Source organism: Rissa tridactyla, chromosome 6 (assembly GCF_028500815.1).
Source record: "Rissa tridactyla isolate bRisTri1 chromosome 6, bRisTri1.patW.cur.20221130, whole genome shotgun sequence".
Classification (NCBI taxonomy): Eukaryota; Metazoa; Chordata; class Aves; order Charadriiformes; family Laridae; genus Rissa; species Rissa tridactyla.
Genome location: NC_071471.1, coordinates 59,974,497 through 60,000,929, shown reverse-complemented (window position 1 = coordinate 60,000,929; position 26,433 = coordinate 59,974,497). Strand labels below are relative to the sequence as shown.

Sequence of the window (26,433 nt, the reverse complement as noted above, 5' to 3'; positions counted from 1 at the left end):
CACCAGGAGGTCAGAATACATCCGAGAAAGCAAAATGAGCGCATTTCCTCTCCGTCCCCCGTGCCCTCAGTACAAAACCATCTGGGAAGCTAATGGGGGAGCCGGGAGGGAGCTCAGACAGCAAACTGCAGCCCGCCGGAGGATGGCTCGGCTCCTAGGGCTGGCGGGGGTGGTTTGAAGGAGGAGAGAGAAAGGAAAAAAAAAAACCAACAACCAAAGAGAAAAGGAAACCCGCTCCGGGCGGACTCGCCTGCACCTCGCCGAGCGGAGCCGCCGGGGAGCGGCCGCCGCCGCCCCGACACCCGCCGGTCTCGGACCTCCCGCCGGGAGCGGCGGTCCCGGCCGAACCCCGCACCGGTAAGTCTCGTCCGGGGCTGCGGGGACCTCTAAGCACACGGGGTGGGGAGGGATTTGTCCCGCTTCCCGGCGCTGCCGCCGCGGGAAGGGCTTCTCCCACGTTGGCCGCGGCGGGCTGGCAGAGCAGAGCCGCGGGACTGGCAACGGCGGGTGCCGGCGTCCGCCCGCAACAGGTCGCGCTGGTGGGACTTTCCCCGGTTATCCCTTTACGGAGTAACTTTAGCATTTTGTGCTTTCTCCGAGCGTAAGCGGCTCGTCTCGGTGGCTACTGGGGCATCGGGCCGGATGAGGCCCTTGAGGCAGGTTACTGTGCCCGCCAAAGTTTCCACAGATCTTTCAGCTTGTCTCTCCCGGCAGCTCGGGCAGGAGCTAAAGGCAGGGAGCAGAAGGCAGCTGCTTTCAGGCGCCCCGTGACCTGGGGGAGGACTGGCTGCGGCCCCCTTCAATGGAGCACACGGGGAACCTCTGCGGGATCGAGCCATGCTGAATAGAGACCCTGCAGCCACCTTGTTTTGCTGGTGCCGACGGCACATGGGGTCCTCAGGCCAGTGGTGGTCACAGGCGTGTACAGTCCAAAATGCATCATTGAGCTTTGCTGCGTGTTCAGTATTGTGTGGCTTGGGTTTAGCTTGTTATAAAACTTTTTTGCCTTTCTTCTGAGATACAGTATATCTGTCTAATGAGTACAGAGAGAAGGAGAGAAGTTTTTAGTAGAGCTGCTGTTTGTGTGGACATCTTTTTGAAGATGGCCAGTAAGTATTTGTAGCTCAAATCAGAGTGAGTCAGGACTGGGATACTGGAAGTTACGGGCTGTAAAACTGACACACAGAACCACAGCCTTAGTGGCCTTTGCATTTCAACTTGGAGTGAAGGGAGCAATCTCACACTGAAGCAGTTCTCTGGGGAAATGCCGTATTAAAATCCTTCAGGAAAACAGGACATGTTGCTATTGCTGTCTGTTATGTGGTCAGGCAAGATGAGCACCAGCAGTGTCTCTAAGCAAATGCTACTATTAACATGTTTTTAATGAGTCCTATAGGCCTAAACCATACCCAGCGCATCTCCTTCAGGCGTGTTTGGTGTGAGCTGCCAGGCAAGGACCTGAGCTGCCAGGCAAGCAGCAGTTGGACAGGAGAGCAGCTGTAGTGTAGCGTGGTTTGTTTTGTGATATTTTTGAGTTTGGTGATGATGATAGTGCTCTTCTGCAGCTCTGACTAAAGTGATTCTGTCTACCTTCATAGACATCTGCTTTTAAAACCCACTGGTCCCAGTTTTCCATAATATACATGAAAATGATTCCTTCAGTCCTTGAGGAAAAGCAGAGTACAGAAATTGGGAATGGAAACTTAAAGCCTTCTTTTCAACCTTGTTTTCAGCACAGTAGATGCTTCACACTGCTCCCACGTGGGAAATGCACATATTAAGTGTGATTGCCACAGATGTGGAGAGAGGTGAACTGATTTGCCAAAGGTTAGAGAGCCAATGTCAGTATGGGATCAGCCCTGAGTGCTGCCTGGCTCCCAGCTGGTAGATGACACTTGGTTTTGTGCATGACTTGGGTGTACAGAACACAATGATCTATGTTTGCACCAGTGGCATCTGCAAGGGAGAAGCGACCCGTGCACACCAAAGACGTTGTACCTGTTTATCCAGAGCTCAGGCGGTGGCCCCTCCCCACCTAACTGTCTTCCTCTTTCTGTTGCTTGGAGCATTACAATATATTAAGAACAGTCTTTTTTTTCTTCCCCACCCTACAAGTCAGACTAAATAGCCCTGGCCAGGGTCTGGGGGACTTTGCTTTTCCTGAGTGATTGTTTCAGGCCATCTGACCGCTACAACCACCAAAGCTGCATGTCCTGCTCCCCTTGTGTTTTTTGTTGGTTCTCTCCATGGCAATAAGGGCTTCCGTGTGTGATGATTTCAGAGGGATGCCAGTACTTGTGATCCTCCTTACGTGGCAGTGAGTAGCAGGGGGAGGGAATGTGACCCACGGAAACATAACGGTGGTGTTCCACGAGCTGCTCTAACTGATGTATGAGTTTGTTTTTTATAGCAAAAACTATGGTTTTCGTAAGGACAATTTTAGGCTGGCTTTTGCAACTGCCTACCTGCTGACTGTTATTTCAATATCTTGGAGCTTGCCTGCAAATAAATTAATGCAGATAGTGCAATATCAGGAAAAACACTTAGTGGATTGTATTGTGGGATAGTTTTTTTTATTATTTTTTATTTCTGATAGCTTAAATCTTTTCCCTGAGTGCAATGTGTACACAGCAAAAGGGGTGGTTTATTTTTCTAGTTGTATCGCTCTCTCCTGCCACATCTGCATCCCCTCTAAAACAACTGACAAAACTTAACCTAAAATTCAGCCTCTGTCAACAAGGTGAACACTAAGAAGCTGTTGTTCTGGGAAGCACTGATAAAATGTATGAACTCCATGAACAGTCTGCACAAATCTCCTTGCTGTCCTGTGCTGTCCTGTCCTGCACACTCTGCTCCACAGAATTGCAATTGCAATCCATAGCAAGGGTGCAATGGAGAAGGGAGCTGGGAAAAAAGCTCCTGGCTTGTTCCCTTGGGTGCCCTTTAAAATGGGCTGTTGGGTGGGCCAGATCTTTCTCTCCCAAGTGTTATTACAATCCATTTACATTGGTGAAAAAGCAGGTTTGCTGCCAAGCGGCATAGTTTCCATCAGCACTTGTAATTGCTGGGCGGTGGAGAGAGGTAGACACTCTGGTTTTCAGGCTGGAGGGAGGGAGTGTGGCCAGGGTGTGCGCTGGGTGGCATCGTTGTGTGCCCAACCATGAATTCCAGGTTTTGGAGGGATGTGGGCTCAGCTATGTAAGCAAAACCTTCTGGCCATTCACCGCTCAGCATGGGCAACAGAAAGTGAGGCAGGTAGCCAAGCTTCAAGCAGCTCGAGGGACAGAGAGCTGGCCCAGGGGTGCAGCTACTATAGGGCTCGCTTTTTAGTTTGTTTTGATTTCCACGCACACATGGGCCATGTGAACTTGGCTGAGCCAACCTTGACCGGTGGTTCAAACAAACAAACAGGTTTTACTGCCATGACCTGAAGGCCAGACTACCCGCTGAGCTTCACTGGAGCAGGGGCAGGTTTGATTTCTGGCATGGAGAAGAGGTTCTTTTCTAGGGCTGACCCACAAGAAACATTATGCTGTGTTGCTCGGATTGCCTCTGAGAGAGCAAGAGGAGGTTTGTGGGAGGATGCAGCACAGACGCACCCACTGCTCAGAGGGGCTTTCTTGTAGTGACCTTAGACCATCCCCTAAGGTTCAGTCAAGGTCTCCCCAACATCTATACACATATAGCAGAGGGAGACCCTGACTTAAACTCTCTCTTTTGAGATTTATAAATTATTTTAACATGCGAGAGCATGTAAGTCCCATAGCAGCAGTTCCTGCACAGCACTTCATAGCTCCTTTCCTCCAAGCAGAAGGAGGAAACCTAACTGGCTGTACCTAACTGGCCCTGAGCCACCACGAGGCCAGGCATTGCAAGCCCTGAGGGTTAACAAACATTCACTGGGATATTACAGTGCAGATCCAGCCCTTTTGGGATTGGGATGTATTGCTCCTGTGCTTGGCAGTCTGTGCTGCTGCTGGTAGTGTGGTGGTGCTAATTGAGCAGAGGCGCAAGCAGCCCTGCAGGCTGTGAAGCGCTGGGAGGTTGGAGCAGAACCCCTTTGCCCAATTTGGCCTCACAATTGAAGACGGAAGCGGAGAAGTGAAACTGTACACATGGTCTGGTCAGAGCAGGTACGTGGGAGGAGGGAGGGTTGAGCCATCCCCTCCCCAGCAGCTGCCAAAGCGAAGGGGTTCAGGAGAGCGAGGAGTGAATCAACCTAATCCCGAGCCTGTAAAGGACCCAGCTCCAAAGCCCAGCTCAGCCCACGCTATTCCTGATTTCATCAGGCTTTAGATCAAGACAGTTGGAGGGTTTGAAGTGGTGATCACGGCTGGTAACGAGGGTGGTGGATTCCTGTTCCCCAGCCCACTTGTGCACAGCTGGGTAAGGTCTCCCTTGTCTGCCTGCAACAAGCTTGTCAGGCCCATCCTCTCCTCCTTCTGGTTGAAGGACTTTGCTTTGTTTCCTGTTTCATCTAAAATTTCTTAACTTCTCTCTCCTAAAATATGGTAGTTTATCTTTTGTGGTTCTGTGTTTCACATCTTCCTCTGTGCTCTTAGACTTATTTCCTGCCTCTTCTCCTGCATTTTCTGTTTCTCACATTAGCTCACTAAACCCAGCTCCCCAAGCAAGTATTTCTACCTCGCAAGCTGCTTACAGAAGCTAGATGCCTTTTCTGAGACAAACCAATCCCAGACAAAACTGTCCCAGCCCTTGGCCTTACACAGCTGCTAGTTTGACCCTAATCCATTTTAAAAGCAGAAGGCTGGTGGGTGAGGATGGAGTCAGAGGAGGGAGGTCCTCGCTTGCTGGTACGTCTGCAACGCTGACGGATCTGCTGTGGGATTTGCACGCTTTCCCACAGGAGAAGCAGCGTTTTAACTCATCCCTGATCACTTCAAAGCTGATTATTTCTATCCTCTTGAGCTTTTATGATCATTTTGTTAGGTAAGGGGGTGAGTTAATCTCTTTCTTAATCAATCCCTAATTTAGTTAACTGCATTATGAACCTATCTTCTGCCTGAACTTCCTCATTCGTTTTCTTTGTGTTTTGCAGACTTCCTGGCTGTGCTTCAGCGGTGGGTGACTGAATATAGTCGTCTCTGCATTGTGGTGATAGTAATAATGTGAAATTTAATGAGCACCTGCAAAGTCGTGTATCAGGTAAGTGCTCGGGGGGTCATTCTTCCTTCCAGATCTGATGTGATTTGAAAAAGCTTCTTGATGGGCTCTTACTAGGAAATTTTGAGCCTTCCAGCAGAAATGCTGTAAGGAAAGTGGTGTGGCTCATATTTTAGTAAACGTTCCCAGCAGCGAGGGTCAGACAGCACTTGCAAGGCAAAAGTAGCAACATTGTGAAGGTTTCATTTGGAAATGGCTTCAGTTTAGCCTCTCTCTTTTGGCATTCAGTATAAAATCGCTTTTATCTGACGCTTGGGACAGTTGGGGTCTAGGGTGGTGGCAGAAAGGAAAGAAGAGGTCCAAGCTTTACAGACAGCAGCTACCGCTGCCTTTGCTGCTATGCAGGAGAACTTGCCAGAGGTACCTTACCCAGGTCGGGAAAGCACTGGGTCCCCCTCTTCCAAGGGAGGGAGGCCAAGGCCTGGAGGGAGAGACAAGGCTTGAAGGGAGAGCCAAGGCCTTGAAGTGCCTGGACAACCTCCTGATGATCAGGGGTGACAGCAGAGGCAGCTGGATTGAAGGAAAATAGTGGCTTTTACAAGCCAGCAACATGCAGAGTTTTCATATTTGTACGAAAACCCCTGAAAAACCCGCTGAAAGCAGAACAGTCGGGTGAAACCCAGGCGTCTGGCAGTGCCGCTCCGCGAGTGTGTGACAGGAGGCCCTGCGGGTAGCAGTGGTGGGAAGGGAAGAACTGAAGCTGATGGCAGAGGGAGCCGCCAGAGCAGCCGTCCTGGCTGCCACAATGGCCTGCTACAGCTTTGAGTACCTGTTACTTCATGTACTCCACATGATTTTATTCCTTTTTCTTATTTATTCTGGATCTGCGTCTGTGTTGCGTGGTGTCTGTCCCCTTCTTCCCATCCCAGCCAGTTCAAACGGCTGCTCTGCTCCAGCGAAGCGAAGCTCACAGCGTTCCCTGGCATGCTTCTCCAGCCAGCCCCGATCAAAGCTGTGAGAGCTGGCCCATTGCCATCCTCCTGTGTGTAAATGAAGCTCCTTCTCTTTTCCTTTCCCCCCACCGTCTTTCATTATTATCCCTCTTCCAGAGGCAGGTTTTTCTGGCTGATCTAGCACGTTATTTATACCCATGATATTTGCCTCGAGGCAGAGATGCTTTTTCAGCATTTACAGGGAAAACATCTAATACACCCCACTGCCATGCATGTGGCTTGGAAAAACCAAGCATGGTGTTGGCAAGGATGAGGACCATTGAGGCCAACTGTTGCAGAATTTAAGCCCTGTTAGGCACAGTCTCTGATTCATATGGTTATTTCTGTTGCCTGGCAAAGGAAAACGCACTGTTCCTTCACTTTCGAAACCAGGGGGAAGAGCACGTAGAGAAGGTTCTTGTGCCTGAACAGAAAAGTGACATTAGCTCTAAGGTGTCAGCTGAGCCACCTGTGTAACCAACTGCATCTTTTTGTGGGTTCCCTCAAGGGATGGTGGGCACTGTCAATTGAAAAGGGAATTTGTGGCCAAACTGAAATGAAAACAATGAAAATTAGCTTCAGAGTGCGTTGCTTTCAGTTCTTCCAAATTGCAGAGGATTTGGTGATGCTCAGGGAGCACCTGATGAGGAGTGGGAGGAAACGGTTCCCACGCTGCCCATAGGGAGAGAAGTAGCTCCCTAAGACAAGATACTGCCTGTATGTGCCAGAATCCCAGCAGGGCTTACAGCTTACTTTGGAGAAAGCACGTGCAGTCGTAAGGAGACCTTCCTACAGGTAGAAGTAGTTAAGCAGTAGTCTAGACTGCCTTGAGAGGCAGAGATGGAGATTTGCTGGAAGCCTTTCAAAACAAAACAGACAAAGACTTGCTAGAAACCATCCAGGTGCAGTGTAGGCCATATGTGTGTAGGCAGAGTGGGGAGACTGTATTGCTTTTTCAGACCTCTTTTTTCCCCTATTATTTAAACTCTTGTAGAATGTTAATACATACCAGAGATGGAGCCAAGGAGGCGTTCTCAAGCCTAAACTGTGACACTTGATGTTCACAGCATAGTACTTCCCAGAGGGCCTTGTGCTTTTTTGGGTATCTGCACCCAGGATGCTTAGATCCTAAGCTATTTCCTCCTGGATGTTCAGGTACCTGACTGACGCTGGTTTCAGATGGGTGTTTGATTTCTAAAGGCCTCTGGAGGTTTAGCAACCACGAACTTTGGGACTGTTGAAAATGTGAGAGAAAACACTTGCATTTTCTGCAGCACAGCCACTTCTGCACTACACGTTGCAACCCATTCATGATAATTGAAGATGACTCTTATCTTTTTCTCCCAGGCCCCCAGCAGGGGCAAGGATGAGATGGATATCTGTATTTTGGGTAGCTGGAATCCATCGGCTGACTCTCCCCTACTGTAACATACAGTGATATAAATTATCTGGCACACTAGGTAACTTAAGGACATAGAGGTCTACTGCGGTCCTACCTAGCAGGCTGGCTGTGCTCGGTCTAAGTATCATGGCCACTCTCTTCTGCAGCCAAAGTGAAAAGACAGTTTGAAGATGCTTGGCTGATGTCCATCCCACCTCCCTGTTGAGCCATAGCTGCTTCATGCTCTTGGAACGAGCGCAGGGTTATGATCTCAAGCTCTGAAAGAGTTACAGGAAGAAATGTCATCTGAAAGGGACGTGTTTTTGTTGTAAGTCATCCACAACACGCGCTCTCAGCTCAGCCTTGTATTTGCTGCTAGTCCTGGACACTTTCAGTCTCCCATGCGGGGCTGGAAGCTGTGTTTGCTCCTTGCTAAGCTAAGCTCCTTGCCTGCTGCAGCAGAGGGGATTTTTGTGTCTATGAGCAGGGGCCCCACAGCTATGACTCACAGTTCCCATTACGTTGTAACTTAGCCTTTAAGTGTGCGGAGAGGCCGTCCCTTGGCTTTCAAACAAAGGCTTCCTTTGTTGTGCTTATGTTATAAAGGAAGCAAGCGTATGTGTTCACCCCACACATCCCAAATGAAAACCACGTGGCTTCACAGCCTTAATATGTGTGTTTGGTACTTTTGTTACAGCAGCGCATGTTACATCACTCTTACCCCATTGAGTCTTCTCAGAGTTTTTCTTCCCAGCATTCAGTTTACAAACTCTTCAGGGAAAGGACGAGCCTAAAGATGTTTCTTTTGTTGGTAAGCAGGGGGGATTGAGCAAAGAGCACAAGAAAATTGTTAACTATGGGTGCCTGTGGCAATAGGCTGGTCTCTGAGTCACTCCCTGGGGTGAAAATGGCTCTGAGTTGGTGGCCACAGGTACTGAAAGGATAAGCTTCATGGAAATATTGTATGGAAGTGGGGCAATTTGTTTTCTTCTATGGCTTTGGTTTTTTCTGATTTTTATTTATTCAAACTCATTTTGAAAAGCAGGGTTAGCCAGCAGTGCTCTGCAGCCAACATATTTGCGTGCATGCGTGTCTCTTGGCAGGTTTTAGGTTTATGACTAGCGAGCCAAGACTGGGCTTACTGCTTCCCAAAGCATTTGTGGTGTTTCTTCTGTTCGTTTCTAGAGCCATCAGTTAATGAAGCAAGGGGGCCTGACTCTTCCTGCAGATGCTGGTGTGCAATGCGGAGTGCCTCTGCTTAGATCAGGGAGTCATCCTACTGAGATGCAAGGAAATGGGGCATTGCAGTAAAAGTGCTCTTTCTCTGCCCACACCCTCTGCCCACCCCTGCAGGGGCTTTCACAGTCTGTTTGGGGTGGGGTTTTTTTTATTACTTTATTTAAGGAACTATATTGTGTTTTGTAAAAAAGCTGGGATTTCAGGCAATGGAATAAAGCATTGCTTTTCCTTTCTGTGGTGACGTTTTTGCTACAATAGCCAGCTTTTAAATACTATTCCTCCCCAACTGTTTGAATACAAACAGCTGTAACTAGTTAGCAAAACAATAGTCCAATATCACACAAAACTCCAATCCCATCCAGTGTTTTTTAGTCCTGTTTAAGCAGATACTTGGGCCTGCAGGTCTGCTGACATAAGAGTGTGACTTTGTCACTGAGTCAAGACTGTGATGGAGTAGATTTCAGACCAACCGAATTCCTAGCCTGTAATGACAATGTCTTTTCGCTGTGTTTTTGCTCAGCATCTCAGTGTGGAAGTGTCTGTGCTTTCTAAGATCTGTAATATATAAGTTCCCATGTCTGAAATGGGACTTCATAGTTTCACATGTAAAACAAAATCGTTCTGCAAGTCACATCTGAGCTGTGCCAATATCCACATATGCTCTTCCTAGATGTGCTGGACTGGTGTATCCCTGCTGGGAAATCAACTTTGTAATAATGTTTACACCAACGCTTTTAATACCGAAGCGTTTGTTTCGGTGGATGTACGACATACAGTTAAGTTGGATGTGTAGCGACGTAGGGCATATGCTTACCTTAGGATGAGGAGAGACAGAGTAACCACTGCCTGATTTAACAACACTGGTGTGATTTTTCCTCCACCTTGTTGAGAGTTAAGCGGGGAAAAGCAGGGCAGATTTAAACAAACATCTTTGATGTTTGGACTCAATGATCTGAAAGGTCCCTTCCAACCTAGACATTTCTATGATCTATGATCTTTTTGTGTTCTCACTAGCTTTCCCTGAGGTGACTGCCAGACCGGATAAATGAGCCATGGCATGGCTGCCTGCACGTGCAAGGGGAGGTCGTGTCGCTGAGAGGGTGACAGCCAGGCTGGGTCCCAGCGTGAGCACCAGGTGGAGGCCAGAGAGCATCTGTGCGCTGACAGTGCTCCATACATTGTGGTTGACACTACCAGGCTTTTCGTAAAGCAGCAGGGGGTTTGTGTCCATCTGTGCTGATGAAAGATTGTGCAAGGGAACAACCAGCTATTGCCCAGGCTCCCATCATGTTGGGCTTGAGGGGGAGGGAGCTGGCAAGGTTGGTAAGCCAACCTTCTTTTTAAAAATCTTGGTGTGTGTCTTTTCTCCTCCTAAAAAAAAAAAAAAAAACCCACCCCAAACAAAAACCTCACAAAAGTTCAGTCTACTCCAATTGTTTTCCTTACAATTAACAGACAAAGTTTATTTGGCTTAAAAAGCCAAGCTGTTCCTGGCCGGGTTCCTACCACAACAGCTCGGTACGTGGGTGGGAGCCACATGCATGCTTCCTACCTTTCCCCTCCTGCCTCCCTCGCAGCCAGCGCTATGATCCAATTTGTAAAAACCCTTCTCGGCCATAGCAGGGGGAACTCGAGGCACCGCACAGACTGCCCACGTGCTGCTTGCTGACAAAAGCTGAGCTGGCTTGCACAGTCAAAAAACAAAAAGACACATTCAGGCAATGGGCAGGATGCTGAGTAACACACTTCTCACGCTGTTAGCTTTGTCTCCTGGTCACCATGGGCACCCCCCCTTGGGTCCAGCCTTACAGTGAGTAAAGCATGATGTGGTTCTACGTTTATTGAGTAGTTATTACAGCTGTCTTTGACGGTGGCTGCCGGTGTCTGGGGTAAGACGAGAGGGCCAGAATCACGTTCTGGTTAGTGGTGTGGTACCTGCATGCACTGAGAAATAGTGACATCAAAATATCCAGATAAATTCCCACACTTGCTGATGAAACTGAAAATGTAACAGGTGCCACATCTCTTTGGGTTTGGAAAAGAGTCCTTGAAGGCAAATAATTCCTTTTAAGCCAGAAAGAAAACTTTGTACTGTGTAGGCTTTGGTGGAAGGAGGGCTATGGAATTTTATGTCAACATCTTACAAATACATCTGTGTGCAGAGAAAGCTGAGGCAGGAGGAGAGGACCTCTGAACATCTTGAGTGCTACTGCAAGAAAAAAAGAAGCAATCTGTCCTACTTTTACCCACAGTGGTTACTGGAAAGTTAGGTGTTAAGCTGCTGCAAGGGAGAGTTAATGAGGCATGAGAAAAAGCTTCCTGACGGCAAAGGTGGTGAATGATGGGAAGACATGAGAGAGACTCCCTGTTCTTCCAGAGCAAGTCAAGCACTGCTCTGCTTCAAGAGGCACTGGCAAAATCACTCCTCGCTTGGACCTGGGGCCGCACAGTAGCCTCTGCCTCCAGAGCAACGTCAGTGCCGCTCACATGCTTATCCACCCTGATTCCGCCTGTCTGTGGGAAGGGTGGGCTACCTAGTCCTGTACACAGGATGAGCATCAGCATTTCCTTGGAAATACCTGATCTGGTGACCCCGGGAGGAAAATATTGCTTCCGAAACTCCACAGCAGACCTGTTGGGCAGGATGTCCGACTCGGGCTGCGCGACTGACTCCGTTGGCACTGCAGCAGGCCCGGGACAGGATGTCCACGGATGTTACGAAAGGCTAACATGTTCTCAATCAAACGGCAAAACAATAGTTATCAAGCAAGTGGCCTTGTCCAGCTGCTGTCCTGTGGCCAAGCAGCTAATGTGGGGTGGGGCTTCCAGGCATGTTTTGGAAGGCAGTTGCTCTGCCATACCTGTCTTTTGTAGTGCCATACCTGTCTTTTTTGGCTTGTGCTGGTTTTAAACATGGTTGTGGTACCAGTCTCAACATGAAGGCCTGTGCACCTCATGTGTTCGTGCATTTGGTCCTTTCCACTGGTGGCTTTGGTGGAGAGCCAAAGACAGAGCTTGATCCCACCAGTCTATGCTGAAACAACTGAAGCAACTGTGCTGGCAACTGGAATTCAGTACTTTGTCTGTAGCACTAATTTAATGCTCAAAAAGGCAAGTCAGAACATGAGATATAGCTGCTGTGGCTGGCACTGTTCTGTCCCAGTCAGTAGCTCATCACACCAACGTGCTGCATGCAAGCTTAATTCATAGGGGTTGAAAGAACAGTTCAAGTTGGTACTGCTCAGGCTCTGTATTGCATTGTTATGGCTCCTAATTTTCCTGGCTGGGCTGTGTGTGCTGCAGCTGACTCTGTGCTTAAGAGACAGGAGAGGAGGAGCCTCTCCTGGCTGCCCCGTGCTGCATGATCTCTGGGTGGGCTGTGCTGGGTGCTGTCACAGCTGATGGTGCAGAGGGAAGGCGGGGGCGTGCCTTCATGGCTCTCTATAGGTCTGGGGACATGTTCTCACCACAGCAGCGGGGTCTTCATCCTGGAGGGTAGAAACCAGCCGAGGATCCTCATTGGAGCCTCTGGGCTCTTGCTGCCTGTGCCAGGTGAAAGCTAGGCAGGGTCAGATGTGCTGAGGCGCGTGCAGCGGGGTGGGAAGGGTAGACTGGTGCAATAAACCCTTAGTCACCCTGGGGTGTGTTTCAGTACATGGGTTCTGCAGCCCCCGCAAGGGCCTGGTGCCTCACTAGCCCCACCTGACTCAGGTGAACATGGAAACTCTTGGTTTGAGATGCAATGCTTCGGCATGATGCCTGCTAGGAGCTGGCTTAGTTGGCAGCCTCCATCGCACGGGGTGCTGGATAAACCACAGGCCCCAAACAAATGTGGTGCTGACCTGGGAGGAAACCTCACTCACTTCTGGTCTGAAATTCCTCACCAAAAAGGGACTTCTCCCCTGCCCACCCCAGAACATGCTTCTTCAGTAAAAATGGTCTCAAAAACAAGGCAGGTTTGAGTGAAGTCCTGCCAAAACCAATTCCTCAAGTCCTGCGGAAGCCCAACTCAAACACGGAGAGCAGAGCACTGACCTGAAAGCAGCCAAGTGATGAGGGCAGCAACCCCGGGGCCAGGAGGGAGATCGAAGCTTAGATCACTGTTTGGAGGAGAGCCTTCAACAGAAGCTTCTCTCATCCCAAAGTAGTGATCATACTATAAGGGCACGGATGTATGCTCTGTTTTTAAATATGTGCATATAAAATGAAAACCTGAAGATTTTCACATTCTTTTCACTACAAAAGAGTACAAAGTGCCAGCAGCTAACAGCAGAGACTAGTCGGGTATCTTCACTGGGGTGTTCCCTCTCTAGTGGTACCTTCATCTTTTTCTGTGAACATCCGTCCAGCATGTGTCTATTTACATGTAGCAGCTGGAAGGAAAACTGCTCTCAGTATTTGTCCTGAGCCATTGCTCTGTAAGTGTTGATGGGGAGATGGTGGAAAAAGCAGCAGCGTCAGTGGTGTATGGTTGACTAATTAAAGCGCATCCTTCCAAGCTTTTGTCAGGAACAATAATACTGACATGATCTCTACAATTCCCATTTCTCTTTCAATGTGTTTGTTTCTTACAATTCAGAACTTGTGTTTCCAAGTAAGAGGAAACTTTATTTCTCTCTGCTGCAACCGGGCATCTCTGAATACCTGCAGAGGTAGTGTCGCATCTCAAGGTTGGGGCGACTCAGGTTCGCAGATTTCTAATGTCAGAATTAAGGTGAACCGACACCAGAGGAGTCCAAACAACAATTAACATTTATTAACCAAGCTAACCTTGCTGAAGTAGAAGCAAACTTACGAATGTGAGCCTTGCATCATTAAGCTTCCATGTTATTAAGCCTCCACGTCATTAAGCCTCCATTTGGAAAAATCAGGTAGTTGGAGAGAGAACAGAGAAAAGGAGAAAGAGAAAGATATCACCAGTCCAGCACTGGTCCAGCCGACGAAATGGGGGTACAGATCCTGGGGGTGCTGTGAGGCGGTCCGTCCTCTGGGTTTATATAGACGAGCAGTCTCCTCCCCCAGGCTGCCTTCTCACTCTTTACGTAAATTAAGTGTCAGCGTTCTGGAAGCTGTCTGGGGTTAGGGGGGTGGCCTGTCCGGAGTCCTGGGTGACAGTTACCCAGTGAGGACTTGTGGCCTCGCAAGGTAAGGAAGCCGGCCCAGAAAAGCACTGCCTTGCTGAGGCATCTGTTGCCCCTGGAGTGCCGCCGGGGCCACGCTGCCCATGGGGGCCAGGCCAGGCCGCTCCTCTCCGACCACAACGTGTTTGCCCTTCTTCTGTTGACACTCTTCAGCGAGTGTTTGAGGTGGTTTCTTGTAGTCTGGGTCTCTACAGGTAGCAAAGGCATTTGTAGATTGGAGAAGGACACAGGGCATCACAAAGGGCTTTCAGCAACATTTTTGTCTTGGCTTTGTCTTCATAAATGCAGCAGAAGCATTTTCGGATGATACTCTCAAAAGCCAAAAGGCAATTTGATTTCTGTTACAGCAAGAGGAGGAATCATGGGGGTCCCAGAAGCCCAGCCGTCAGGGAGTACACCTGGGCTAGGCCTGAAACCCCTGGGCTTGAGCTTCACATCTTTTCAGCAAGGAAGTCCCAAGTGCAGGTTAGTGGCTGTTCTGGGCTATTAATCTCTCCAGTCAAAACAAGAAGCAGAGTCCTTTCCAGACCTCAAGGACCTTCCCAAAAAAAGTCTCAGAAGTCGTATTTCTTCTCGTGAAAATTCTGGTTTCAAAAACTTGGCAGCTTTCAATGAAGAAAGCTCCCAACCAGCTGTAGTAACTATCATCTCTTCAAATTGCCTCTTTTCTTGCAGCCTACCAAAGCGAAACACAATGTGGCAGCTACTTATTCACTGCCTTTTGTGTCAGCCAAGTCGCAGGAAGCAATCGAGTGTGTCGTAAATGACGTCTTGGCGTATTCCAGTGCATTACTGAACCACATTCAGTGGCTTGCTTGGGATTTTCTAATTTAAGAACCAAAGCTTCAGCTCGCTCCTATCTGGTTTATTGCTGAACAGCAGCCAGAGTATGTTTTGCTTCCCGTGATTCAAAATTTAAGGGAATAAAAAGGTGGAAAAAATACAGCCATTTGAGGAGCTCTTGAGGAAAGAAAGGGACCGTTAATGAAAGGTAAATATTCTCCCATGTCTTCAGAGAAGATGGAGGGTTATCTGGGCTCAGAGCACATGAGCAGCCTACAGAAGCAAGTTGCAAGCTGCCGTTTAAATCTTTTATTTTCCTTTGCCAGACTGAGCAGGGGGCAAAAGGGTCTGAAGCTGCTGTGGAAAAGGGTGTGAGGAAGGCTTGGGGACATCAGAAATTGAGCGTATTTTAGCTGGAAGGGTTGGGACATTGTTACGGCTTTGAGCATCATCGTCTCAATGAAGGACTTGGCTGCTCATGCAGGGAAATCCCCTATGGCAGGGTGGCTGATGGGAAGGAGGAGAGCACACCCTGCCACAGAGCAGTGGCTGTCCCAAGTCAGCCACACAAACACAGACGAGCTCTGTGATGCTCCCAGGTGAGGAGGAGATGTTCAAGGCAAAAGCTGAAGGTAGAGCCGAGCTCTGTCCCCATGCCACATAAACCACCACTAAACAAATCTCCTTGTTCTAGCGTGCACTGCAGGCACTTGTCATCTTCAGGGCTGACTACAGTCAGGGAACAGCATGATGGCTATTTTCATATTGTCTTGCAATAGTGTTTGCAGGTGATTTTCCTTTGCGGCCACTTGTGCAGGGACCCGGGTAGCGCAGGTGACACAGAGACAGTTGTTGCAGAGATGCAGGCACAGCAAGTGCTGATTTGCAGAGCTCAGCACCAGATTTTCATCTTAGGGGCCTGCATTTGTGCTGGTGAGGAGCTGCAACTCTGCCTTTGCTCCAGTGCCAAGGGGCTGAGCGTGGTTGGCAGGTCAGGTCTCACCTAAGGGACTGTTTTTGGAGTTCTAGCTCATTTCCTCCCCAGCCTTTGGCATGGCTGGCACTGCCCACGTGGCAAAAGAAGAGAGTCTTTTCCAGTGTCAGTTTTGGGGCAAGCCTCTTGGGGCGTACTCACCCCTACGTTTTTTATGACATGAATGCTAGAGAATTTTGGCCAGCTCTCAAGGGCCTCCTGGCCCCTTTCCAGCCATTGCTTGACCTAAGGCAAACCACTGCCTGGCTGCGTGAAAGCTTTATGCTTCTGTGAGCTTCATGCGCTGCTTCCCTTTCCTTGCAACACGTTACCTGTAACCGTGCTCCAGGCAAGCAGATGAACCAAACATAGCTCAGTCATGCAGTGAAGGGCTTTCAGATCAGCCAGTGTGAGAGATGGCCTCCTGCATGTGGCTTCATGGCACCAACCTCAACTGCATGATAGCAGTGTCATCTTTCCCCTTCCCTTCTTGGGGCTCCCTGCATCATCTGGGACCTGCTGTGGGGCTGATTGGGATCCTCCACCCAGGGAGGCTGCTTCAGGCTTGAAAGGATGAGGCCTAACTTGCCTAGGACCCGAGGGTGGAGGGCTGCAGGTGCTCTCAGTGAAGCCTTTGAACGTACCAAGTGCTGCAGGATGTGGCTGATGGTTATTTCTAATTGGGCAGCAGAGCGATCAGCTGCTTTTACCTCTCTGAGCCTTTGCTCCCCAGCTGGAGAGTGGGACGGTGCCTGCCCCCTCACTTCCCAGGGTTGTTGAGGGCGGTTGTTAACCTTAAAATCAGCGAAGCACCCAGTCACTGAAGCAGTGAGTGCCACAGAAAAGCCCAGAAGGAAACTAATTCTGGTGCCAGAGGCGGGTTTGAACAATCAGCATCATGTGCTGGGTGGTGAGCCGAGATGGACCTTTTCATGGAGACAGTGGGGCTCCATGTACCTGCTTGCTCCTGGCCCTACTCCCTTCCCCTGAGCAGCTTTCCTTGGCCTCGCTGCTCCTTTCACCACTTTGTGCCCACGGGAGCACATAATGCGCACTGTGGTGAGGACCACAGTGCCCTCCCTCAAGGGGGTCTTTGGAGCCCTGAGACTGCAGCAAGAGGGTCTGCTGAAGGTAGTCAGATGTAAGCCTCTTACCCAGACTGGATGTTGTTTGTGTTTTGAATGGGAAAAAACTGTCAGGGCTAGAAATTTGGAAAAGGTTGAAGATCACTTTGGGAACTTGCTGTTTAAAAACCTACTGAATAGTTTATTTTTTTTCTTCTCATGCTTGAAATGTTGCTAAATTGGATGCATAGATGAAACAATGATGTTTCTCTTTCTTAGCCTACAGCTTGGAAACATTTGGACTCTTCCCCACACAAAAGCTGTCTCAGCAAGAGCAGGCATAAATATTTTTATCAGACTTAAATTGCTTGGGCTGAAGTTAAAAGCAAGGGAAAAGAGCGGCCTTTGTTACGGGGAAGGCTGGACCGCCCTAGCAGGCAGTGCTACTGGTTTCACCTGTATTATTTAGTCTTTCCATATTAGCCAGGAAAGCTGTGTCTGATGAGATGTGGGAATGCTCTGCCCGTACCACCCTTGCTGCTGTCAAGGCCAGGCTCCACTGACCTTGGTCACTGAGCATTATTAATGTTAAGCCTTAACTGGGGTTAATGTTTGGCTTCATTTTCTGGTGTGAATAGCTACAGAAGCAAAAGGGCAGTTTTGACCAGGAGAACTTCCTCTGTTCCGGCTGAAAACAGGCATGCCTCTTGCAAATTTATGTGACCTGAAGATGTTGTCGCTTCCAGTTTTCATGCTGACTGTCTTCCAGAGGTTGATGCCTGTAGAGTTTGCTGAGGAAAGAGGTTGTGTGCGTGCCTCCTAACCTACTCCTGCAAGATCACACAGAATGAATTCAGCTGAGCTGGCCAGTGATGGACTTGGGGATGTTTGGCCTAACCCCTTCTGCTAGCTGAGCTTTGGGGCATGTAACCTCTGGAAGTGGTGTGCCCATGGGCAGCTGGGCACGAGAGAGTCTTGAAGGGTACAAGAAGATTCTAAGGAAGATGACTTCTTTCAGCCTTACGCATCTAAGAAGTAATCTGGTGACAGTAAAACATTTAATCTGCAGGGAAGGTGGTCCATCAGGGCAGAACAGCAACATCATCCTGGTCAAGACTGCAAAAGGAGCCACCTGGCCCTTGGCCATGTTATTTTTAAGCTTGGAAAGCACACGTGGTCTGCAAGAGCATAGCACTGAGGAAAGGGACTCGCCAGCGCTTCCTGCCCTGCCCCGGCAAACTGATAAAGCCGTTTGCAATGCAGGGCGACCCCAGTTTATTTTTTAAATGTGGCCAGGCATGGAGCTCACAGAATAACTGGAACACCCAGCTTTGGGCATTAGTTCAGCTTTTAATTCATTGCCTGATGAATTAAAGAGTTAATGTAAATGTAAAAAGGACAGGAAAGGCCCGCAAACCATCTCCAGAGCAATGTCTGCATTAGGGTATTCATCTATGCATGTACATGGATCTAAAAAAAGGATAGTTAGTAAATGTTACACAGGGAGGGGCACTTAGCGTTATCCTGAGCACCGTGTGAATTTTCTTGCTGCTTGGACAATGCATCTCAATCCTGTTCCCTTCCCTTGTTATTCCAGTCCCAGCCCTCTTGTAAGCAAAGATAATTGCATGCCGAAGGATACAGTTCCCATGTACAGTAAGTGCTCACATCGAGGAAATCTAAGTTCCTGCAATCGAAAGGCAGCAGTTTATTGTGCAGTAATGATAACAAGGCCCATTGGGATGGATCTATCTTTATTGCACGCCCTGTGGAGGCATAAATGAGATTGCCAGAGTTGTTCTCCTTCTTGCCGAGAGGCTGGGACAGCAGGATTGCTGTGGCACCAACACATGCTGGGTTCAGGCCAGAAAGGAGCTATTGCAGGGGGAGAAAATTACAGCTCTCAGCTCCCAATGCAGACACGGTGCCATACCATCTCTTGGCTCTCTGTGAAACAGCCTCATTCCCACAGCAGGATGCATTGGTTTGTTAGGAATTAAATTACTATTACTATTGATTAGATATTTTATGGATAGACTTTATTTCTGTAACAGAAACTCTTCTCTCTCAAACACACTTTGAGGCATTAAAGGGACTGTGTTAAAATGTTCCAGCTGGAAGAAGAGATGCCCCTGCTTGTGCGTCTTGTCCTTCTGATCTCCCTGTGCTAGGACTGAGGGGTGATGTTGCTAAAAAGAGGGACTGGTGAGCCTGCCACATCTCAGCAGTTGGTGACAACCTCAGATTGTCCTGCCCTGAGCAGTCGCTTGGGATCTTCAGCTCTGCCAGCCCTGCAGAAACAGAAATGCCACCTGGGAGGAAACAGCCCAGGCTTTAGCCTTGAGCACCCTCTGGTCCAGACCTTTGGGAGGCCTCGTCAAGGCCAGGTGGATGCCCCAACAATGGGACTGTGTCCTGGAAAGCTGGGAATTAAATTCTTTCATCATGAGCCCCATGGCATGGAAAGCTTTATTAAGTGTGACGTCCAAGCAGCAGAGCCAGTAATCATACAAATCAACTCCAAAACACCATAGCGGTCTCCGTCATGCCAAGGGCCTGTGCAAGGGGTGACCTGTGGGACTGTTGCTGGCACAGGGCTGCCTGTGGCAAGCGTCATGCCACCAAGACCTCACAGCCACGCTGAGGTCACTTCAAATAGAAGCAAGCTGGCTACAAGCACAGCTGTTAAGGGAGTGCTTGGGGGAGATGGCCTAGATCAAAGCCATGGTGTTTACTGATGTCTTCCACAGACTAATAGTGAAGTAAACAAAAATAAACAACCTGATGCTTTTAAAACCAATGAGCTAATGGAAACCCCTTCTGGCTTAGCAACCTTTCTATCTCTGCCCTTTTTCTGGGGACCGCAGTCATGAGGCATCCTGGGGGCTGGGAGGATTTGCCGCAGCCTGATCCTGATGGTGCTGAAAGGCAGGAAGAGCTTTGTCTGTAATGCCTGCTTAGAAGCACAAAACCGTGCTGGCTTGTTCCCACCCAGGTGCACATAACCAGCACCGGCAGTGAAGACTGCTCTGAACCAAGCAGGCTGTGTGGGTCCCCAGACATGCTTAACATGGAAGGTGGCCAGGACAGCCCCACCTATGCCATTGTCACGTCTGCGACATTAGCCTTATGTCGAGGGAGAGCAGTGCTCATCTCCAGTCCTGCTTTTGTACACCCGGGGATGTCCTGTCTGCTTCTTTCCCTTTCAGTTCAGGGGAACTTGAAAGGAGGGAGGAAGGATGTGCCTTCCCACAGTGCTCCAACAGCATCGCAGTGGGTTGATGGTAGCAAGTGCCTTCGCAGTTCTTTTCTTCAAAGTTAATTTGGTAAGAGGACCCTTTCATCCTCACCATCTGCTGATAAAGTCTCTTTGGGAAACTTGATTGGTAACTTGCAGAAACAGGCATGCACTTAGGAGCTTCTAGACTCTTTTCAGGGATAGAAGGGATGCCAAAGCTTTTATTCAAGTGGACACTTCCTTTCATTTTTCTTCTTGAGGGAGTATACTCTGAATTGTGGGTCATTCTGCCTTTCTTTCTCTTCCAGGGAAGGAACTGCCATGCCTGTGGGAATTTTCCGGGTGTGCCTAGTGGTGCTTGCAGCCATTGTCAACCACCCGCTCATTTTCCCTAGAGAGAATGGCACTGTCCCCGAGAACACGGAAGAAATCATCCAGAAGATGAAGGAGCGGGAGGAGACCCTTCGGCTGGAGCAGTTGCGCTTGGAGCAGGAAATTGCAGAGCAGGAAGCCATACAGAAGGCTCTGGAAAAGTCTGCCGAGGTAGTGAAGGAAAGCAAAGAGGAAAAGGTCCGATGGGATATGTGGACTGCCCTTTCCATGGTCATCTTCCTGCTGATTGAGCTCTGGAGGCAGGATTTCCAGGAAGGGATTTGGCAGGACACAGGAGGAGAAGAGGATGACATGGCTGTCCTGGGGAAAGCATTTAAAGGTGTGGCCTTCCCTGACAAGGCCGCCTTGGCCAGCTTCTACGAGAAGCGCATCCTGGGTACCACCGGAGACATGGCCAGGATGCGGGAGATGGTGGAAGGCTTTGCAGATGACCTGCTGGAAGCCTTGAGGAGTGTTTGTAACCGGGATGCTGACATGGAAGTGGAGGACTGCATGGGTGTGGGGAGCATGTATGAGAACTGGAGAGTGCGTAAACCTTTTGTCTGTGATCTTATAGTGCCTTTTGCCCCTCCAGAGCCATACTGTTTTCGGTCCCAGACCTGGTGCTCTGGTGACTCTTTTCCCTCAGCTGAACAAGGTTATGGCACTATCAAGGTATGCAGGGCAGGTGAGGATGTGACAGGTTGCATCTGTGACAAGACTAAACTAGGGGAAGATATGCTGTGCCTCCTTCATAGCCAAGCCAATACTACCAGGCCCAGCAGTGAGATGGAAGACCTCCTGTGCTTCAAAAATACTCAATATCTGGATGCCAACCAAGTCATGAAGTGGTTCCAGATTGCGGTCACGAAGGCCTGGAACAGAATCTCCCACAAGTATGAATTCGACCTCTCCTTCAGCCTCCTGGACTCCCCAGGAGCCCTGAAGATAAAATTTAGGTCAGGGAAATCGATTGCCTTCAACCTCACCCCTGTGGTGCAGTACGAGAACTCCGATGTTTACTTCATCTCTCATTTCCCTCGAAGCAGCCTGGCAGCAGACCTCCCCTCCAGCACTCACTGGTTTCTCACCTTCGCAGTGTATGAGAGGAGGTTCATCCAGCTGGTCTCCAAAACACTGCCTGCCAATGCCTGCCATGTCAGCTGCCTTCAGATCCTCTCCTTCCTCCATGGGAAGCAGTGCAGCCTCACAGGTCCAAGCGGGCTCACCAACTACCACCTGAAGACAGTGATGCTGCATCTCCTGCAGGCACGTCCCAGTCAGGACTGGGCCCCGGAGAAGTTGGAGGCCCGTCTACAGGACATGCTGAAATTCCTGGAGAAATGTTTGCATGAGAAGAAGCTCTACCACTTCTTCATAGGCAATGGGAAGGTACCAGCAGAGCTGGGCTTCCCCATCATATTCCAGAGGGCTGAGCCTCTCAACCTTTTCCGTCCCTTTGTGTTACACAGGGACGTTTACAGGAAGACAGTAGACACGTTTCACGAGATGCTCAGGAACATGACTGCACTGATAAATGAGTACACAGTGCACATTCCGCTTGCACAGACCAACGGGATCCATAAGGAATCCTTTTAACCAAAGCCAGCAGGAAAACACTCGTTCCTCCAAGCACAAGTCCAGAGGGCAGCTTTCCGAAGCCTCCTCAAGACAACTGACTTTGCCAGTACAGCTTCTCGTCTGCAGCTGAACCCGTCCTGGGCCATGGTTTCTGCAGTAGGGGAGAGGGGGTGGGGGGAGGACAGGGAGAAACTGGAAAATGTGGTATAAAAGTAAGTTTCTGCTCCACTGGTATTCTGTGTTTTATGCAGCTAAGAGAATATTTTTCTATTGTGCCTCAGTCACGTTACAGTGGTGGTGAGCAAAAAAAATATGACTAATTTATTCAGATGCCTGCAATGCAAATGGTGGTGGTGGCCAAATACTTCATTTCCTTTGAAAGGGGGAGATAAGGGTGGAGGAATCAGAGGCAGGATCTTGGGATCGCAGGAGCCTGTCTGCTTGCAGACAGCAGGAGCTCTGCAACCCACCGATGGGAAGTGCAACATAAGACTCGGTGCTGATGTGGGGATGAGGGTCATGCACAAGATCCCGACCGGATGGAGATCCTTAAATCAACCACAGCTCTTTAATTTAAAGGTAACCGTAGTTATAAAAAAAACCAAACCTTCTTGATAGAACTCGCAGCACTAGTTTAAATGGTTTGTCCTGTCCTTCAAAAACACCCCTGCACCTTTCTTCTCCCTGGGGAGGATGGAGCAGAGCAGGCAGCAGGGTGTGTGTCTTCAGACTATTTCATTCGAGTCTTCCGTTTTTTCATGGTAATATGGCTAGTGGGTTATATTCCTGGCCTTTTTCCATGGATAAATGGACAGGAACCTTTTTGCCTTGGATAAAGGAGAAAAACACCATTATTGGGTTCTGGCATTTTGGTTTATTTCTGTGTTTTCCTTACCTCCGGGCAGCAAGGCTGAGAACAGCCAAGAGAGAAAGGACTGCTACGGGTTTTGCTTTCATAAAAGAAGCAGTTCTCCAAAATGATGCTGTAATGAAGCTAATCCCAGCAGTCTGGTAGCAGGAGGGAACAATCACCCTCCAAATGAGAGTGTGACACTCCCAGCATGGTTTTAATGAGGCCAAGGCCAGCAGGAAAGCTCTGAGTTAGGACGAGGGGATGAAAGAGGTGCATGTGTAGCAGAGCGTGGCAGCCTTGTCTCTGCAGCTGCCTTGTGGTCTGTGTCACATTCCTTCTGCTCCCACATATCCAGGCAAAAGCTACCCCTTTGCCTCCATATAGGCTCTCCTCAATTCTTTTAAAGATTGCTGCTCTGATGAGGCTCTGAGGAGCTGCTGCTAGCAGACCATAATTTGGTGATTTGGGAGTGCAATGCAGCTTTGAAGCCAGGGGAGAATCTCGAGGCATGTGCTAAAAAACCCAGCAGAGATGTCTGAACTCCCTCAGGATGCAGCATTTGGTGCCACGCCAGCAGGACGCCCAGCCCCGGCGAGGTGGCTTTGCTGGAGAAGAGGGCTCAGTAGCTCCTCATCTTCCTTGGTGTGCTTTGTGCAGGATCCAAGCCAGGGCCTCGGTGCAGATCTGCTTCCGCACTGGTCCCGGAGGCCGGGCCTCCAGTGCCAAGGGGCCTTTCCTACCATTTTCTTACTCTAGGATTTCCTGCAATGTTTTACCCCAGGGCTTCTCTGAATCCTGTTTACAAGAGGGTAGTTGTTCTGGGTGGTGAGATCCACCATCAGGGATGATATTACCATGACTCCACAGGTCCCTTTTTATCAATCCTCACTATCACATGCATCAGAGAGAAGATTTAATGCTGTATCGCTACTAGGGACGGCATACAGCATGAGGCTTATTATCCAGCCTGTTCATAAGAAAACTCCATAGACATGTCCTCTCCTCCTTTTTCCTGGTAAAAATCATTTCACCACCTCCTTCATGTCTGCTGTTGTCAGTCCCTCCACCAGTGAGGGACGTTTCATGCACAAAGGCAGAGAAAGCTGTAACTCCTGTTTCCACATGTGGTTTATAAGAAGGCACTGGTGGGGACAGGGCTCTCTTTGCTCAAATTGCTGCTCCCCTTGGCTTTCATCATCGCAGCTGTGGGGTGGGTAAGTAATATTTCTCAGCAGAAAGTAAAGGGTAGGAAGCAAAACGGGAGAGAAGGGGCTGGTGGGTAATACCAGTTGAAAAGTCGTGGATCATCAGTGCTTGCTTCAGCGCCCTTGGCGATGAGCACCTGGGAGACTGCCAGGGCTGGCAGAGCAACAGGCCAGGACTAATTGCTAACGCTAACGAGTTCTGTAAGCCCCTGGCTTTCATTAACACAACCAAGCAAGCCTTCCCCAGTAGAAAGCGAGGGCAGGAGCGATCTCAGGGGACATGACAAGCAGGTAGTGACAAGCAGAGGTACAGGGAGGGTGGGTGAATACTGGACCCTGGAGGCTACATTGGAAGCTGTGTAAGTTGTTTGCAAACCCAACAATTTGCTGGATTTACCTGCCCAGCTTCACTGCACAGCGCCTGTAGCAGATCCAGCTCTGCGTGGGCTGCAGGCAGGCAGGTCACGCTGAAGCAGTTGTGGTCAGTGTTGCTTCTAACTGTGTTCCCAGCCCAACCAGAAAGAAATAAAAAATTCTCTGCCATTTCCTGTCAGGAGTCTAAATTTAGATTGTCCAAAGAACAGAAACAAATTTGTGACCCAGGTCTCTCAGGAAATGACATTCAGGGTTGAAAAATAACTTTTATGTAAGGTTGAGCAGGGGGAGGATGAGAAGAAAAGGCTGTTAAACAGAAGAAGGTAACTCCCCTGTTAAAATGTCAGAACAAAGCTTTGTAACGCCAGTCCTACGGGCTTGTAAACATGCCTAAACTCGCCTTTACACAGCTCCAAGCACTGCTGCTCAGACTCAAAGGGAACCTAAACCCATAAGTGGGCTGAATCTTTTGTTCTTCATTTTCTGTACTTGTGTGCCTGTTCTCTCTTAAGCCCGAACTGACCCCGAAGTGTTCCCATGGGGTTTAGCTGACCCCAAGCTGGAGCTGAACCAAGGAATTTATGGATTTGATTCTCCTGAAAGCAAATTGCTTGGCTTAATTTTCCTACATGTCATATGCTTATTTTGCCCTGAGCAGCTTTTCAGAGGTCTGTCTGTGCACGAAGTCTGTGCCCTCACATACTCATACCTGTCTGGGGGAAAAAGTGCTCTGGGATTATAAGCTGTGCTCCAGTGAACCTCAGGGCAGAGATCTTTGTACGCCGTATACCAGTATATATACCAGAGGCATATATGTGTCCCACCAGAGGACATTAGTCCCTACAGCATTTCTCTGGATCAGGCCTCCGCAGTGGTACAAGAAAGCCGTGATGTGAAGCACATCATTCCTTGGACTACCGTGTCTCTCCTGTATTAAATCTTTGCCCACCAAGTAAGTACTAGCCCCATCAATAAGAGGCCACGCTCACATTTCATAAAATAGGTTTACAAGACAGTTCAGCTCTATCATCTGTCAGCCAATAAAAATGGCCTAGGACTTTTTAGTTCCGCCCGTATTTAGTTCTGCCGTGACTGAAGGCTGGCTGGGCATTCATAGGAAGCAGCTTTAAAGGGTGGGGGTGAAAGTGGGGTTTTGTGGTTTAAAGTGAATAACGTTCTTTTAAAACCAAACAGCGTATGACACGTGAGTAACAAACACACACCATCTCTTTGGTAGTGCCTGTATCTCCCTGAGAGATCCTCAGGAAGGGTAAACTGCCTGTCCCGGATGTCTTCCTTGTGTCTCTGCTTTTCTTGCTATTTGCTAACTGGCTGAATTTAACAGATGAACTCCTCTTGCCTTCTGCTGGTTTCCAACCACTCCCTCCACCCTCAACTTGTGGTTTTAATATTTTATTATAGGCTCTGTCACAGCAATGGAATTAGTGGTGGCTTGATAGCAGCCACTGATCTACAACATAGCCTCAGGAGCCATTTGCTTTTAGAAAATGTCTTGGTCTGAGGTTATTATTGTTGTCGGGAGCTGAGTGTCTTCTAAGGGGAGCTGTTGGAGTTCAACCATAGAATATGGCTTCTCTCTCTCTCCGGGTTGCTCTGTCTACAGGTCTTACATGGGTATAAAGATATATTTCAGCAAAGAGATTCAAAACTTTATCCAGTATTCAAGCAGCAGGATTTGGTGCCTGTTCACCAGATGATTTTAATGCAAAGCCTTTGCAATGTTTTCTCTGTGGTGAAGAAATGAGACTTTACCCATCTGTACCAGCTTAGCTGCCGGTCATTGAGGGGTTAGTTCTCATAGGATCCTACATAGTAAAAAGCTTTATTTATTGTCTTTTTTTTTAGGATTGGGGGTGTGTGTGTAATACGTTAGCTCAGAAGCAAAACTGTAGTATGAAGACCAATCTTGGCAATGCAGCTGAGATGGGCAATAACACCAAAACTCTCCAAACTAAGGTCTTCCTTGAGTGACAATGCTGTACTCAAACCGCTGCTTTTATAGCAGGACACTGTTGGATTTGTATAGAACTTCTCATGCAGCTTTATTTATAATAAAGGAAGTCTTTTACAAAATCTAAAAAAGCGTGAAGT

General features: G+C 48.8%; 1 protein-coding gene across 1 annotated transcript; it reads left to right on the top strand.

Moving 5' to 3' along the window:
* Positions 1-26,424, top strand: ITPRIP (inositol 1,4,5-trisphosphate receptor interacting protein). Its single transcript, XM_054206735.1, has 3 exons — positions 1-357; positions 5,060-5,166; positions 20,244-26,424. The coding sequence occupies exon 3, from the start codon at positions 20,257-20,259 to the stop codon at positions 21,904-21,906; it is 1,650 nt and encodes a 549-aa protein (XP_054062710.1). The 5' UTR covers positions 1-357; positions 5,060-5,166; positions 20,244-20,256; the 3' UTR covers positions 21,907-26,424.
* Positions 26,425-26,433: the final 9 nt, after the last annotated feature.

Coding starts and splice junctions, on each gene's coding strand:
- ITPRIP (XM_054206735.1), top strand. CDS start 20,257: ATGCCTGTGGGAATTTTCCGGGTGTGCCTAGTGGTGCTTGCAGCCATT.